The 16,199-nt window shown below is 39.3% G+C and overlaps 1 protein-coding gene across 1 annotated transcript in view; it reads left to right on the forward strand.

The window, feature by feature from the left end:
- Positions 1–5,421: 5,421 nt before the first annotated feature.
- Positions 5,422–16,199, forward strand: part of FAM149A (family with sequence similarity 149 member A) — a 56,233-nt gene continuing 45,455 nt past the window's right edge. Inside the window, exon 1 of the mRNA XM_079142340.1 lies at positions 5,422–6,502. Within this exon, the coding sequence (XP_078998466.1) occupies positions 5,844–6,502 (659 nt within the window). The 5' untranslated portion in view covers positions 5,422–5,843. The remainder of the gene's footprint in view (positions 6,503–16,199) is intronic.

Below are 16,199 nucleotides of genomic sequence, written 5' to 3' on the forward strand. Positions count from 1 at the left end.
AGTTGGTGCAAATCTAGGCAAAAGAGCTGGTCTCTCTCTCCCATCGCGGTACAGGCAGCCCCAAGGAGGAAGTGTGACTGTGATCAAGACTATGGTCAGAAGAAATTCTAAAGGAGGAACCCCACCATGAACCCTCAAAGGCTAACACATGTGCAGCTGGAGAAACAGGTGCCTGGATCCTGAGGGGGGATGTCCATGTGTCACTCCAAGCGCACTATACCTTCTAAGTCGTTTAAGAATTAAAATGTACAGCACTCAATTGGCTTCTTTTGGCACTTCAGCAAACTTCCAACCTTTTGAATATGTTTTTAATTAAATCTTTTCCAGAAATTCTGGGGGAGAAATGAGTTCATAGGTGCAAGATAGTGCGCTCTCTCTCTCTCTCTCTCTCTCTCTCTCTCTCTCTTTGTAAATAAGGCTATTCTAACAGGGCTAATGTCCCCAAGACATAGGCAACCAAGAAACACACCTGTAGTTCAACCAGTTTCATTTCACTCATTGTAGTGAGTGGGGAGACACACTCTGGGGTATCTCAGTAAGAGAAAATCTAGTTGGGCTTGGGATGGGTAATTTCAGGAACAGGAAATTAGAACATGGATATAGTCACAGTTGCTAGAGAAATTACAACCCCTTAGCCAAGAGAAGAGTGCTCATGGTGTTGGAAGGGGGCTCAGTGACCTTCAAAATCATGAAGTGATCACGCTTTAACTTTACATGGTAGGGTAATCTTGTCTTGGGTTGGTATTCTGTGAGGGTGTTTATGTCCAGTAGGAGAATAACATAATCTATCTATTGGCTTGCTTCTGACAATCAAGATGCACATAAGCAGCTCACATCATCAGGAAGCAGAGAGAGAGGCCCCACTCTCCAGATACAAAACATATACCCCAAAGCCACACCCCAATTCCAATCTCCTCCAGTCACACCCTACCACTTCAATTAATCCCACCAGGGATCAATTCACTGATTGGGTTAAGACTCTTACAACTAATCATTTCTTCTCTGAACCTTCCTGCATTGTTTCACATGTGAGTTTTTTGGGGACACATCACATCCAAACCATAACACAAACCATAACAACCATCTACAGTCTTCCATGGGTTCAGAGCCTGTGGCATACATTTGGACTTTGAGCTTCCAAAACTGTGAGCTAAATATCTTTCTTAACAATTTAGCTCATTTCAGGTATCTTATTATGGTAGTGAAAAGTTAACTCATCTTTATGAGCTTAGAAGAAAAACACAAACACTGAGGGAAAACCCCCAACATGTATGTATATTGCTGTTATTATTTTCTTTTATAAGCCTCTTGCCAAAATTCCATATGATATGACATGGATAGTGTCATCCATAAATATGATGATTGAGCTAGAGATGGTCTATCACTACTTCTTCAATGAGAGCATTTGAAATGGTCAAGAAAGGCTCTCTTCTGTTATATTTATAGAGCATGATGGGGACTATAAGTGGGTAGTTGCCCTTTTAACATGATAATAATGGCTACTCAACCACGGCAGATGCTGTCAATCACCTATCCAACAAACACCCCACCTGTCCCTCTTTCTTGGTTTGTGCATGCCTAATTTTGTTCAAGTAACATCAGGATCAGAAGTAGAGCCCTTCTCTCACACTGGGGTAAGAGCAATGATTATAAGGCATGATAATAATGTTTCCCTTTGTTGATAATTAGTTTATGAATGGACTTTTGATCTAGCTCTGGAAGTCCAGTCAGCTTGAGAAGCTTCTGCAGTGTATTTTGTTCTTTAATGATGAGAAGAGAGAGTGAATGAAATTTCTTCTTGCCTTTCAGCATAGTAGGAAAAGATTGTTGGTACCATAACACCCTAAAAAATGTGTGAGCAAATAAAGAAAAGATCTTGTCTCTGATAACATTGGTAATTCATTGCATAAATCCCAGAACCAATGAATTGTGGGCTTCCTGCTCCGTGAGCTACATAGCATCTTGCCTGGTCAAACTTGAGTTAGTGAGGAGTTTCTCTATTACAGGCAGCTGAATGCACCAGGACTGCTCATTATTCTGGTCCTCTGCCCTTTCTTTCCTCTGCACTGCATCAGCTGTGACACCCAGTAGATACATTCAGGGTCTATTAATAATCTCTGTGATCCAATACTGCTTTTTGATGAGCTTTAAATTGTTCTTCCTGTTATTATTTTAATACTTTTCCCCTTATAGAATCCAGAGCCTTTAATCAAATATCAAGCAAATTTACCTAAGGCTTTATAGAGTTTTTCATTTTTTTTTTCTATTTCTCATGAAAAAGAAGTAGTAAGATCCATTTATTGAAAACATTCGAATTGTACAAAAATAAATTTATTTATTTATTTATTTATTTGGTACCAGGGATTGAACCCAGGAGCACTCAACCAGTGAGTCAAATCCCCAGCCCTTTTTATTATTTTATTTTGAGACAGCATCTCCCAAAGTTGCTTAGGGTCTCACTAAGTTACTGAGGCTAGCTTTGAACTTGTGGTCCTCCTACCTCAGCCTCCAGAGCCACTGGAATTAGAGCCACATGCACCATCATGTCCAGTGTCAAATGAAAAAATTTAGAAATAAATGTAGCTATAATTTCCTTTTTTCCAGATCTTTCTCTAGTTTTTAAATGTAATCTAGTGTCACATAAAGTAAAAATTAACTTATACTGAGAGCTTGCTATGTGCTGGGCTCTGTTCCAATGAGCTCACATGTGTAAGTAACAAATCCTACAAGGTGTCATTATTTATATTAGGTCCTATTTTATCCCTGAATTAAGTAGAGAAACCTAAGGAATGAGAAGAAGCCTTGGTAAATGACAGAAACCAAATCCGAACTTAGGCATTCTAGCCCTAGCGTCTATCATATTGTAATGCCTTTCCTGTGGTGCTCAGTAAATATTTATTAAGTCCACACATGTCTCTCATTGTTGAGAAATTTAAAATTTTTTATCATCGAACTTCACAGTATTTTTCTTTGTAGTTTCTGGTCTTAGTGTCATACTATGTGAGGAGATGTCACTTTATAAACAGATAAATTATTCTGGTTATCTGTTGTAACTTTCAGGTTTCCAAAACATAACATTTCTTCACAGTAATGTGGTCATAACTCCTAATACTTTCTCAATCATGCATCCAAGCATTGTTATGCACGTCGGTAAAAAAAAAAAAAAATCAATTTCTTAACCAATATAAGCAGAAGAATTTTATCAGATGAAACACTCCTTTGGCATTTCTAATATTCTGTCTAAAATAAACCCTGTCATGGGTAGATACAGTGATTTCCTGTTTACTCTCATTTTATTATTCTTGAAATAATGACTCAAGCCAGACCATCCTGGCGCATCACCTAAGGCTCACTGCTAAGAGAATGATGTGCTCTGGTAATTAATGAAGAAGCCTGGTAGCATCTCATGTCTGGCTGAAAGACTGTTGATTGATGAACAATGGGCATAAAAGACCTACCATCTTGCTAAGAATTGTTTAGTATGTTTGCAATTGTAGGTCATTTTCAAAGGAAAGACCTTCAAACAAAAGGATCAATCATTCCTTCATGTCCCTTTTCACCAGCCTGGCTGTTCAGAAAGCCACAACCACTACATTATCCAACAGTAGTACTCCCCGCCTCCTCCTCTGTCACCAACTCCTGTTTATAATTTCTGTCATTCTTCCTATAGATTTGACATATAAAATTATGACTATCATTTTCAATTGTAGCCAGGTTTTTAGGGCAAATGTACCCACCGAAGACTTTCATAGAAGTATCAGCAAAATAATATGATTCTAAAATGCCATCCAAATTAACTAATATCTCACTAGTCTCATAACAAATTGCCACAAACTGGGTGAATTAACACAAGAGATTTATTCTCCCTCAGTTCTGGAAACTGGAAGTCCTAAATTAGGTGTCTGCAGGATCATGCTCCCTCTGAAACCTGCAAGGTAGGATTCTGATCTGTCTCCTCTAGCTTCTGAAGGTGCCCATCCATCTGGTGTGTTCCTTGGTTTACAGCTGCATAGTCCCAGTCTCTGCCTCTCTCCTCACATTCTCACTGTGTGTCTCTGTTCAAATTTCCCTCATCTGAGGAGTACACAAGTCATATTGAATCAGGGGCCCTCCTAACAACCTCATCTTAACTTGATTACACTAGTCACCCCCAATCCAGGTTCACTTTCTAGGTTTCAGGTGCCCGGTGTTGACCACAATCCAAAAATATTATTATACTGCAACGAGAAATTAAGATATTTCTGGAGATAAAACAAAGAATCAATCATTCACATAATACTTACTGCAGTATATTGTTATAATGCTCCGGGAAGAGCACATCTCCTTCTTTGCCTCTCAGTGCTGAATACAATCTCGAGGAAGAAAAGTGACTAGAACATGTTTGTTGGTGGTGATTGGAGGCAGAAAATCGATCACAACAGGATGTCGATATCATATGCAGGAAAGTAGTCAGCTGTCTGCAAGAGAACGCAAAGTTTGGCATTGCCATGGAAATACACATGGCTCAGAATCCAATGTGATAACTTTTTCAAGATGAAAGCATATAGTCGTGAATGACTATATGTTTATTTATTCACTATCAGATTTACTCATCTCCTTTTCCTTGCCCCAGGACAGAAAATATATCTCCTGAAATAAAAACAGAATCCTCTGAAATCTGTGGATAAACTCTGTCGATGCCTGTTTTAAACTTTGCTCAGTACTGTCCCTGCAGCGCTGCAGATGTTTACACTTGTACACTCTACCCTTCGCAAACTTTCCCTTGAATTAAGTAAAATGCAATTCATTCCATTTAAGAGCTCTTACCTTTCCTGTCTTTGTAGTTTGTATCCAGCCAGTCTGATTAGTTAAAGTTCTCAAATATTTAAGCTATACTCTCTTGGTCTACTATAATAGGTGTTTGAACACAGACATGGATTTTGCTAATTCAACTCTTTTATTTGCAATTTTATTTCCAAATTCTTGGGTAAAGCACCTCCCTGTTGTTCCCATAAGTCATCTTTAGTGACATACTATGAACATGACCGTTAAGGGGATGTCAGCAGTGGGCACTGCCTTTCAAGCTTACTCTCCTGAATACATCATTTTACCCACCTCCACATCAGAGACCTGACTCTGACCAAACCACGTTTGCTTGTCAGACTGAATGAATTCCAGAACCTTTAGGAACCAGGATTGTGTTTCCTGGGGCTGCATTCCACTTCCTATTTCTCACCCTGATCCTGGTGAATCTGGTGAAGTTAAGAGTGATGGAGAAATTTGAGACTGTTCCTTTAAGGCATGAACCAAGGAGGGGAGCCAGTGTTTCCATTGTAGACACTGCCCAGCTACAGTCCCGGGGCCCAATTAGCAGTGAGCTAAGCCAGGTTTTTGTTTAGCTTAGCAACCGTCTGCGGTCTCTGGGGGCGGTCGGGGTGTCTCCAAGCAAGCCAAAGCCGCTTCTGCACGCTAAACCGCGGTGCTGTTGGCAGCAGCAGCGCGACCCTTCCTCGGGTTCCCGGACCCCTGACCCTCTCCTGGCACAGAGGCAGAGAAGGCATTGCTCTGCGCAGAGGGTGGCTGACCTCCCGCTGCCGCCCCTGCAGCTCAGTCCTCCGTGGGTGGATCAGGCTGTGCTCCAAGGTCTATCCCAACCCCAAACCTGCGGAGTTGAGTGTCCAAAGGTTTCCTGGAGGTGGAGGGAGAACCAGACGCCACCAGGACTCCACTGTGTCCGGGATCCTCACTCGCCCCGGGGCCACCTCGTCCAGATCTCTGCGGGCGGCGGTGGATGGAGCCCCGCAGCACCGCTTCTGGTGTTCTTGAGATTCTGGAAGCAGCGAGGACATTTCCAAGGTCAAGGCATGAAGGTTGCTGTGTTGGATCTTGGGTCTCTCTTTGCCAAAATCTTCAAGACTTCGACGGCATCCCCTGAGGTCCCCTCGCTGGTCTCCTCCTCCGGCCACTCGGGAGGCGCTGCTGCCTCGGGATCAGCGGGCTCTGGCGCGGGCACCTGGCTTAGCACCACCCCGACCCTAACCCTCTTACCCTCGCTAGCTCCAGACTCTTCCTCCGCCTCGCGTGGCGCGCCCACCACGCTACACCCTCTGCTCACCGCCTCCTACCCCAGGGTCTCCGCCACCAGTCGTGCGGCAGAAGCCGTGGGGTCCCCCTTCTCATTACCCGGTAGCCCAAGAACACCCAAAGTCCAGCCTCTGCTCCTGCCCCACTCCGGCGGCGGCTACAGTGCTACCAGCTCCCCCGCCCACCTGGTGGCTCTGGCGCAGCCACCACCTGGCTCTGGAGGGGTCTGGGCTGCTCTGCCCTCCGTCGCGGGCCCGGCCAGCAGCAGCGGAAGTATAGTCGCGAGTCCACAAAACCCTCGCCAGCCTGGCCGCGGAGAGCGAGAGCCCAGCGCTTGGATCGCCTCCGGGCCTGGCCCCAAAACACTGGTCCTCACCTTGCCGGACATCGGTGAGGAGTGGGCCTCAGACAGCGACTCGGAGGACATCATCGGAGAAGGGTGAGTAGCTGCAAACTCCAGGTGTGACTTTCTTTGGTTTGGACCACCCACCCACCCACATACCCGGCCCCCACCTGCCAGACCCATCATCCTAGGCTCACTTCAGAAAGTGCGCTTTTTGCAATAACTTCCGCGAACTCCCCTGGGCGTCCTCCTTGCTTTTCAGCAACTTTCTTGACGTGAATCCTCTGCTGTTTTCCAGCAGAGGAAGACTGAAGGAAAGAACAGAAGTCTGTTTCTCTTCTGCCCGTATCGAGAAGCGTGCATACTCGAATTATTTGTCTGATCTACCCAAGGACTTTAAAGGAGACTTAAAGTCTCTTTCTTTGCCACAGAATATAGCAGATATGCAAATAGCTTAATAGAAACCTTGGCAGCAACAATTTGATTTTAAGAAACGATGAAACACTCTTCGTCTCTACTTTCTAAGGATCAGCCCCAATCCTAATCCCGGGTGGGATGGGTTTCCTTCACGTGACATCTAGTTAATTTACATATGTATCACATCATCTGACTTAAGCAGGGACTTGTTATGCTCAGGGTACTTGGTTTACATATCCCTTAAAGGTCTTGAGTTCTTGCCACTGTGTCTTGAGTTACTGCAAAAAGTTGACTAACTCTATGGGAAAAATTTCACTATGAAAAACACACACATGCACACACACATACACCTTTCCCTACAAAGAGCGGTAATGAATATATTATTCTTACAACATGCGTAGTTTAGAATGAAGGTGAATTTAAATTTTTAATGAGCAGAACATATAGCTAGCTAATCTTAAATGGGTACAGACTTTTTCATCTTTCTGAATGCTACGAAGGAATAGTGAAATAGACTAAGAAACAGAGGAACCCATTCACAGCTGAAGGTTTCTGCATTGAGATCCTGCGGGAAGAAAGGCAGGTTTAATAGCACACCCGACTCCCGCCAAAAAACAAAACAAAACACCCCAAAAACATGTTCTGACTGGAGGACTTTAGTTTTAAGACTGACTCATGTCATTCACAATTTAAATAATTACAATTTCACAGAACAACATGACATTCATTACAAAGCTAAAACAGGCAGCTAAATATTATGAAGTTATTTCCTTTCATTTAAAACGATGTATTATGAAACGTGTTTATCAACATCTATTTTCCCTAAGGAAAATTAATTGCATTTGGAAAACTGGCTAGAGTACTTATGCCTAAAGAATTAGACCATTGTTATCAGCAGCTGGTCCTTAACATTTATGCAATTAAAGATTCATGAGTAAACAGATCTACACACTGACCTTATACTCTGGTCTCAGTGCTTTTAACAAATAGGCCCAGACTATGCAGCCTGATTAGCAAAAGCAGTGGAGATGGTGTCATTCTTGAGCATATTAGCCCACATTTGTATTGCCCAGTACTTTATAATAGATATTTTTTGAATAGCACTGTATTTGGCATTGTTTACAGAGGGACAATTCTGTATTACCGAACCCACCCAATTTCACTAAAGGTTAATAAATTGAATTTTAAATGATTGCCTTGAGAAATATGCACGTGTTTGCAAGAATTTCCTGATAAGGCATTTTTCACGTACTACTGTCTGTAATAGTAGATGAAGGCATAACTTATATATATATTAGTGATGATGATATATATATATATATATCTCATGTATGGTAGGCAAGGGCTCTAACACTGAGCTGTATCCCAAGCCCACACTCCATTTTTTTCTTAATCACTAAAGTGTAGAAAGGAACAAAAGGAAGGAAAAAAGTATTGAGGCAATTGTTCTTTATTTATTACAGACCTTTTGTACTTGAAAGTATTTTTTTTTCCCTCCTGGATTTGTGCGGTGGCTTTTTATAGCAATGAATTAGTAAACATGATAAGACAACAAATATAAATTGTCTTCCTGCTAGTTCATCTGTCAACTAGCATATAAGTGCTGCTCGTAGCCTGCCTGATTAATGTTAAATTAAGTATTTAATTTTCAACAACCTGGAGACATGGAAAGAGAAAGATGGTTAATGTACAAGTAGGAAGGAAAAAATATAGCATGACTGGGAGGCTGTGAATACATGAAAAGAAATGGAAACATATCCATCAGGATTATAGGTCTAATTTTAAAACTATTGCCCTCAGTAATGGAAAATCCTCATTCACAATTTATATATATATGTAAATATATATAATGCATATGTATATGCATATATATAATGCATATATATATATGCATTTTACTTTTGACCTGACCCTGTACTTACCTTTGTTATAACTAAAAGTAGCAAAAGTAATCTAAGTAGAAATATATACAAACTCTCTTGCAATTCAGAGTCTCCTCCCCGAACACACCATGAAGTAGATTAGCACTTGGGTTTTGTCCTTTGACCCAGGGATTTAATAAATGAATGGCCTGTGGAATAGATGCTTACCCTATTCCTTCACAGACATACTGGCTGCTACATCTGAACTAGGGGAGACAATATGGAGTCCTCTTTCTTTACCTCACAGTCTTGCACCCCTAGATAAGTGATCCAACTCTTTCTACCCTCACCTTCACCTTGGGATACATTTCCTGTGTACTCTGTTCTGCATTTACCCTGTTTTTCAGTATTCCTCATCCCTGTTCACTGCCTCAGTTTTGTACTTCTAGTTCAAACCACACAATTACCACATTTTAAAGGTCCTATTCATTTGTTTTGCAAATAAAGAATCCTAGAGGTTAATAGGAAAGTAGGTGGATGGAGGTAATAAGTAGGTGGGCAGTAGGAAAGCAGGTGGGCAGATCAATAATTGACACATGAATGTTGGTAGGTTATAAATTTCATGTAGTCACAAAGTATTCTTTCTTAAGTCATTGCCATTAGCATGCATCATTTTCTGAGTTCCATTGTTGAAATCATGTTAGCATGGAAATATTGGAGTGACTGTATGAAGGGTTTGTCAACTCAGCTGACAATAAAATCACCGGAGTGACTTGTACCTCGGTCCATCCATCACTGAGGCAGCCTAACATCTGAGTGGAGCCTACAAACCTAGAAATGAGTCAAATTGGATTCTAATCTCAAACCTTTGCTCTCTAGTAATTCTGGACAAGTCATTCATTCTTTCCAAGCTATAATTGTTCTTCCTTGATAAAATGGGAGTGATAATATTTGCTGCAAAGTATTTATTATTATGTTTATTAATACTATATTTTAATAATATATTATTATTAATTGAAATAACATTAATTGGTTAACACATGGAGAAGTATTATTTTTCAAAAAAACTTTACAATGATGACTAAGGAACAATTGTTCAAGGAACAATTGCCTCATTTTGGGGACCAAAATGAACTTTGAACACATGTTTTATTAAATAAAATATTCCAGGTAAAGAAAAGAATGAGATATAAAAATGATTCATTTATAGTATCATGTGACTGTAATAAATGACATCTTTTAGTTCAATAATTTTGGAGAACAGAAACAAATTATATTGCATGATAATCTTACTTTATTATTTTGTCTGCAATTCTCATAAAAGATAAAGGTTAATTCCATTAGCATTACCACTGAGTGCTGTGTAACACCAAGAAAAAATACATTTACTATATTTGATATGTCCCAAGGTTATAAAAACAATAATTATGATGTGGAATGTGAATCCTTAAAGAGTTGTATAATGGTAACAATTCTATTATATTAATATAATTTTTAGAGCATAGCTTGAAGTCATACTGAAGTTGATTTAAATTCCACTTTATTATTTTTCTTAGAATCCTCATTATGTATTCTAGGCACCTTACATAACCTCTATAAATATCATTTTCTCAGTTATAAAACAGAAATTAATAGTACATATTCAAATAGATATTTTAAAGACTAAAAGATATTATATATATAGAATTCTCTGTGGTGACTGGCATACAAGCACTCAATAAAATGTTATTGTTATTATTTTATAGTATTCATTATTATAAATATATTTTTAATTTTTACCCACTTCTGTACAGTTTATTGCTATGATCTACAGTGAAGATTAATGTGTTATTTTTCAAACATTAATGGTCATCCATCTAAGAGACATACAGAACTTGACTTTTTGAGTAACCAGAGTAAAAACTGGAAATGCATCTTACCATCAAAGAGTAGGGAAAAATTGATGAATGAACCAGGAGAGGTTTCAGAACATACAACTAAGAGAGAAGATGCTCACAGATTGAGTTATAGGGAAAGGGAAGGTGTCAGAGACTTGATTTCTAAAGAATGGGTAGAATTGGGGTACCTACATTTGGGGTTTGGGAGGACATTCTAGGAGACTAAAACTGAGCAAAAGCATGGAGGTACAAAACTATATGGCATGTGAAGAGTGTAATTTGTTAGGAGTTAGATTTTGGGAAAGGATTATGCCGGGGTCCAGCCCTAGCAGGAGTCGATGGGTTCCACACTGGTAAACGGGGCTCGTGGAGACAGCGTCGGCGATGGATGGTGAATGAAAGACACAGACTCTAGTTCTGGTGCAATCAATCCCACTTTATTCTGGGGAAGCCTGGGTTTCTATACATTTTTCTTCAGGCTATGATGACAGGCTTATGATTAATAAAATCAAAGAAGTTTCCAAAGCATAGGCAGAAATTGTTTTTACAGAAAGATTATGAGAAAACAGTAACCGTACAGATTATCCTTACTAAATCACAATTATTTTAAGCATATCTAACTATGTCAATGAGCTAATACAATGTTTATTTCCTTAATATCTAAACTCTATATGACCTAAGACTATTCTTATTACTTTTGCGGTAAAGCGATAGACAAATAATGTCATGTGACCATCTCTACTAGGTCCTTCTGGTTAATATCTAAATTGTTGAGTTAAGGGTTACAGGAGGGCAGCGGTCCCAATGTTATTATGTACCAACGTTTATTATAGGGGTGACCTATTCTTTGTAGGAAGGAAGGAATGTTGTGAAGCCTTATTTTTTTACCTTACCACCACACATAAACAAAACCATCATCTGGATTAAACTACCCTGTAGGAGACAGGGGGAAATCTATATCTACCTTCTCTAAGGGCTTGCCTTTAGGGGGGTACCAGGGCTTGCCATTGATAAAATAAGCTAGTCCATATCTAGTAGCTACTGTGGGAGGTGCTTTGTACTTAGAACTTGGGGAAACATTGTTATATATAAATTTCTGTGCCCCAACAGGTTCTGGCTGTGCCAGTAAATGCAGTGTTTGATTTTTAACATAATAAAAACATTCTCCTGTAGTGAGGTTAACATCACAGGGTTTCAACATGTGTTTTGTCTCCGTGATGTTTTTCTGGAAATTTGTAGAATTATTCCCATCACCTCTAGCAAGATCCTCAGACTGAAGTGAGTAATATATTATTAGGAGAACTCCACAGAATAACATCCAAGCTAGGGAGGCATACATCTGGCTACAATCCTTTTAGGATGAGTCTCTGCAATCATCCTTGAGTGGAACTCTGTCAAGCACTGCAAAGAGAGCCAGGGGTCCCCGCAGGATTAAAAGAATACCGGGGGAAGGCTGGAATAGCTATGGAATACATTTAGGCAGGAAGTGGCCTGTGTAAGGCTGAGCATTAAAATGATTAATTTCATGCATAGGGAGATACTGAGAGTCTCAATAAATTGTGTGAGAGGTGAGAGTGAGATGCAGAGGGACTTAGGGATGAAGGTAATTAAAAGAAAGATATTGGAATGACAAGTATCATACCTTAACAACACATTGGGAAGGATGAAGAAAGCAAGACAAAGTTTTGTATGTCTGGAAGGAAACTGTCGATAAGGTGAGAAGCCAAGAAGTGGGTTGTCAAGTAGATGAGGAATTCACTTGGATATACTCTTAAGTTGAAGTCTTAGGAAAAGATCTAAGATAGACATAGAAAATATCTTAGGATAGACATGGACTGGACATGCATGATGGATCTTAGGAGAAAGATGAGGACTGGAAATATGGATAGCTCTCCATCTGTTGGTAGTGAATGCACACAGCAAACATAAATTACATAACAAATTACATTACATACAATGCAAGAAACTTAGTGTTCTGCATTTAAAATTTTTTTTTATTTGTTCTAATTAGTTGTACATGACACTAGAATACATTTATTTTGTTGCCAAGTATTTTAAGATCCTTTCAAATAAGAGGTGTCTCCTCTCTCTTGCTAGACCACTGTTGCTCCATGTGGGCTCCAACTGTTAGCAATCACTAATTGTTACCTTCTACCTTTCCATGAAAAGTACAGAAAGTAAGGATAAGCATTTAGAAACTTTTACAGAGTAACTTTATTTCTATCGACTCCAATAATGAAATGTTAATATTCATATGTGTGTATCTTTTCCCATCTTATTAGTTTATTTATTAATAGTAAACTTATTTACTATTAATTTATTTTTATTATGTTTTAAAGTATTTATCCAGAATGAATGGAAACTTTAAAAAAAATTGGTTGAACATTGCAGATGATTTGAAAAGCCTCTTTACTAGATACTTTTTGATCAAATTGATCAAGACATTTCAGTACAAGAGGAAAAAAAACTCCACATGATTATTATATTTTACTCTCCATTTAATATAGGAATAAAGAACATTAATATTATAGGGTAAACAAATAGTTTCCTTTGATGAAAGATGAGGTTTTTCAAAGTTGCTCAAATGATGTGGAGTTGATGCTCAGTTCACAATGACTTTGAGAACTAGGGCTGTCGGAATCCTGCCTGTGGCCAAGGATCCACTGTTACAAAGGAGGGACTTTCTGATGCAAACTGCTTTTATCAGAGTTGACCTGGTAAGTCAGTGGCAGTGACTGTGTCATATCTCATTACAATTGTTGCAGTTCATTATCAACCTCAATGGCAGTTTTTCTCATAAAGCATAACCTACAGACAGAGGACCTTTGACAAGTAACTTTATGCATATGGCGAGGTCTCTTCTGTACTTGTTAGTCTATAGTCCATCTTTAGGAAGGGTCCCTGGCTTATAGCTAATAGATGGTTGCAATTTATTAATCTGTTTGAATTCCATGGGAAAGAATCACGTCACAGTGAGGTCAGTGGTCTCATGCCACCTGAGAGAATTTTCCCATAGTTTAATTTCTATTTGAAACTTAGATTCTGCCAAAGTGCCCAGAATTAAATTCAGCTAACCTAGATTTGAACCTCTTTCTGATGGTTACAACATTGTGTCTACAACATTTGGTGATAGTGAAGGAGCCCACTTGTTCTTTGATGGCTTGTCCTTTCTGAATACTGAAATGACTATAATCTCTTCTTGTCCTTCTTCTTTATGACCCAGGACTCCTGCGCACATCCAAAAGGCCCTTCATGTTAGTGGCCTCTGTCCCTTACTTCTTGATATTCCTGAGAGTCCCTGGAGTAAGCCTGCTGCTGTCTCTATTTTTCTTTTTCTTTCTTTTTTTTTAAGAGTAAAAGGAAGGTGTCATTGGACCTTTTACTACAAAATAATTCAGTGCACACTAACAAAAACAAGAATACTATCTTATATAACCACTGTACAATTATTTTTTATTTTTTTTTTAGTATTTACCCTGTTTGTTAATTAAAAAACATAAATTTACATAGAGCAATGTTGTTTGATTCGTTGTTATTTTTTTTCCTTCCCCCCCACCCATCCCACCCCTCTCCCCTCCCACCCCTCTTTTCCCTCTATACAGTCCTTCCTGCCTCCATTCTTACCACCCTCCTTATCCCTAAGCCTAACCCTAATGCTAACCCCTCCTACCCCCCATTATATGTCCTCATCTGCTTATCAGCGAGATCATTCGTCCTTTAGTTTTTTGAGATTGGCTTCTCTCACTTAGCATGATATCCTCCAATTTCATCCATTTGCCTGCAAAAGCCATAATTTTATCATTCTTCATGGCAGAGTAATATGCCATTGTATATATATGCCACAGTTACTTTATCCACTCATCAACTGAAGGGCATCTAGGTTGGTTCCACAATCTGGCTATGGTGAATTGAGCAGCTATGAACATTGATGTGGCTGTATCTCTGTAGTATGCTGATTTTAAGTCCTTCGGGTATAGGCCAAGGAGTGGGATAGCTGGGTCAAATGGTAGTACCATTCCAAGCTTTCTGAGGACTCTCCATACTGCTTTTCAGAGTGGCTGCACTAATTTGCAGCCCCACCAGCAATGTATGAGTGTACATTTTTCCCCACATCCTCGCCAACACCTGTTGTTGCTTGTATTCTTGATAATCGTCATTCTAATTGGGGTGAGATGAAATCTTAGGGTAGTTTTGATTTGCATTTCTCTTATTACCAAAGATGTTGAACATTTTTTCATATATCTGTTGATTGCTTGTACATCTTCTTCTGTGAAGTGTCTGTTCATTTCCTTAGCCCATTTGTTGATTGGATTATTTGTATTCTTGGTGTAGAGCTTTTTGAGATCTTTATAGATTCTGAAAATTAGCACTCCATCTGAAGTATGAGTGGCAAATATATTCTCCCACTCTGTAGGCTCTCTCTTCACATTACTGATAGTTTCCTTTGCTGAGAGAAAGCGTTTTAGTTTGAATCTATCCCACTTATTGATTCTTGCTTTTATTTCTTGTGCTATGGGAGTCCTGTTAAGGAAGTCTGATCCTAAGCCAACAAGTTGAAGGTTTGGACCTACTTTTTCTTCTATAAGATGCAGGGTCTCTGGTCTGATTCCGATGTCATTGATCCATTTTGAGTTGAGTTTTGTGCAGGGTGAGAGATAGGAGTTTAATTTCATTCTGTTGCATATGGTTTTCCAGTTTTCTCAGCACCATTTGTTGAAGAGGCTATCTTTTCTCCATTGCATATTTTTGGCCCCTTTGTCTAGTATGAGAAAATTGTATTTATTTGGGTTTGTGTCCATGTCCTCTATTCTGTACCATTGATTTACCTGTCTATTTTGGTACCAATACCATGCCGTTTTTGTTACTATTGCTTTGTAATAGAGTTGAAGATCTGGTATTGCGATACCCCCTGCTTTGCTCTTTCTACTAAGGATTGCTTTAGCTATTCTGGGTTTCTTATTCTTCCAGATGAATTTCGTAATTGCTTGCTCTATTTCTGTAAGGTACATCATTGGAATTTTAATTGGAATTGCATTGAATCTGTATAGCACTTTTGGTAGTATGGCCATTTTGACAATATTAATTCGGCCTATCCAAGAACATGGAAGATCTTTCCATCTTCTAAGGTTTTCTTTAATTTCTTTCTTTAGTGTTCTGTAGTTCTCATTGTAGAGGTCTTTCACCTCTTTTGTGAGATTGATTCCCAAGTATTTTATTTTTTTCGAGGCTATTGTGAATGGGGTAGTTTTCCTAATTTCTCTTTCTGAAGATTCATCACTTATGTATAAAAATGCATTGGATTTATGAGCATTGATCTTGTAACCTGCTACTTTACTGAAATCACTTATGAGTTCTAAGAGTTTTCTGGTGGAATTTCCAGGTTCCTCTAAATATATAATCATGTCATCAGCGAACAGGGATAGTTTGAGTTCTTCTTTTCCAATTCGTATCCCTTTAATTTCTTTGGTTTGTCTAATTGCTCTGGCTAGAGTCTCAAGAACGATATTGAATAGAAGTGGTGAAAGAGGGCATCCCTGCCTTGTTCCAGTCTTCAGGGGGAATGCTTTCAGTTTTCCACCATTTAGAATGATATTGGCCATGGGCTTAGCGTAGATGGCCTTTACAACGTTAAGGAAT

The sequence above is a fragment of the Sciurus vulgaris genome (assembly GCF_902686455.1).
Source record: "Sciurus vulgaris genome assembly, chromosome: 5".
NCBI lineage: Eukaryota > Metazoa > Chordata > Mammalia > Rodentia > Sciuridae > Sciurus > Sciurus vulgaris.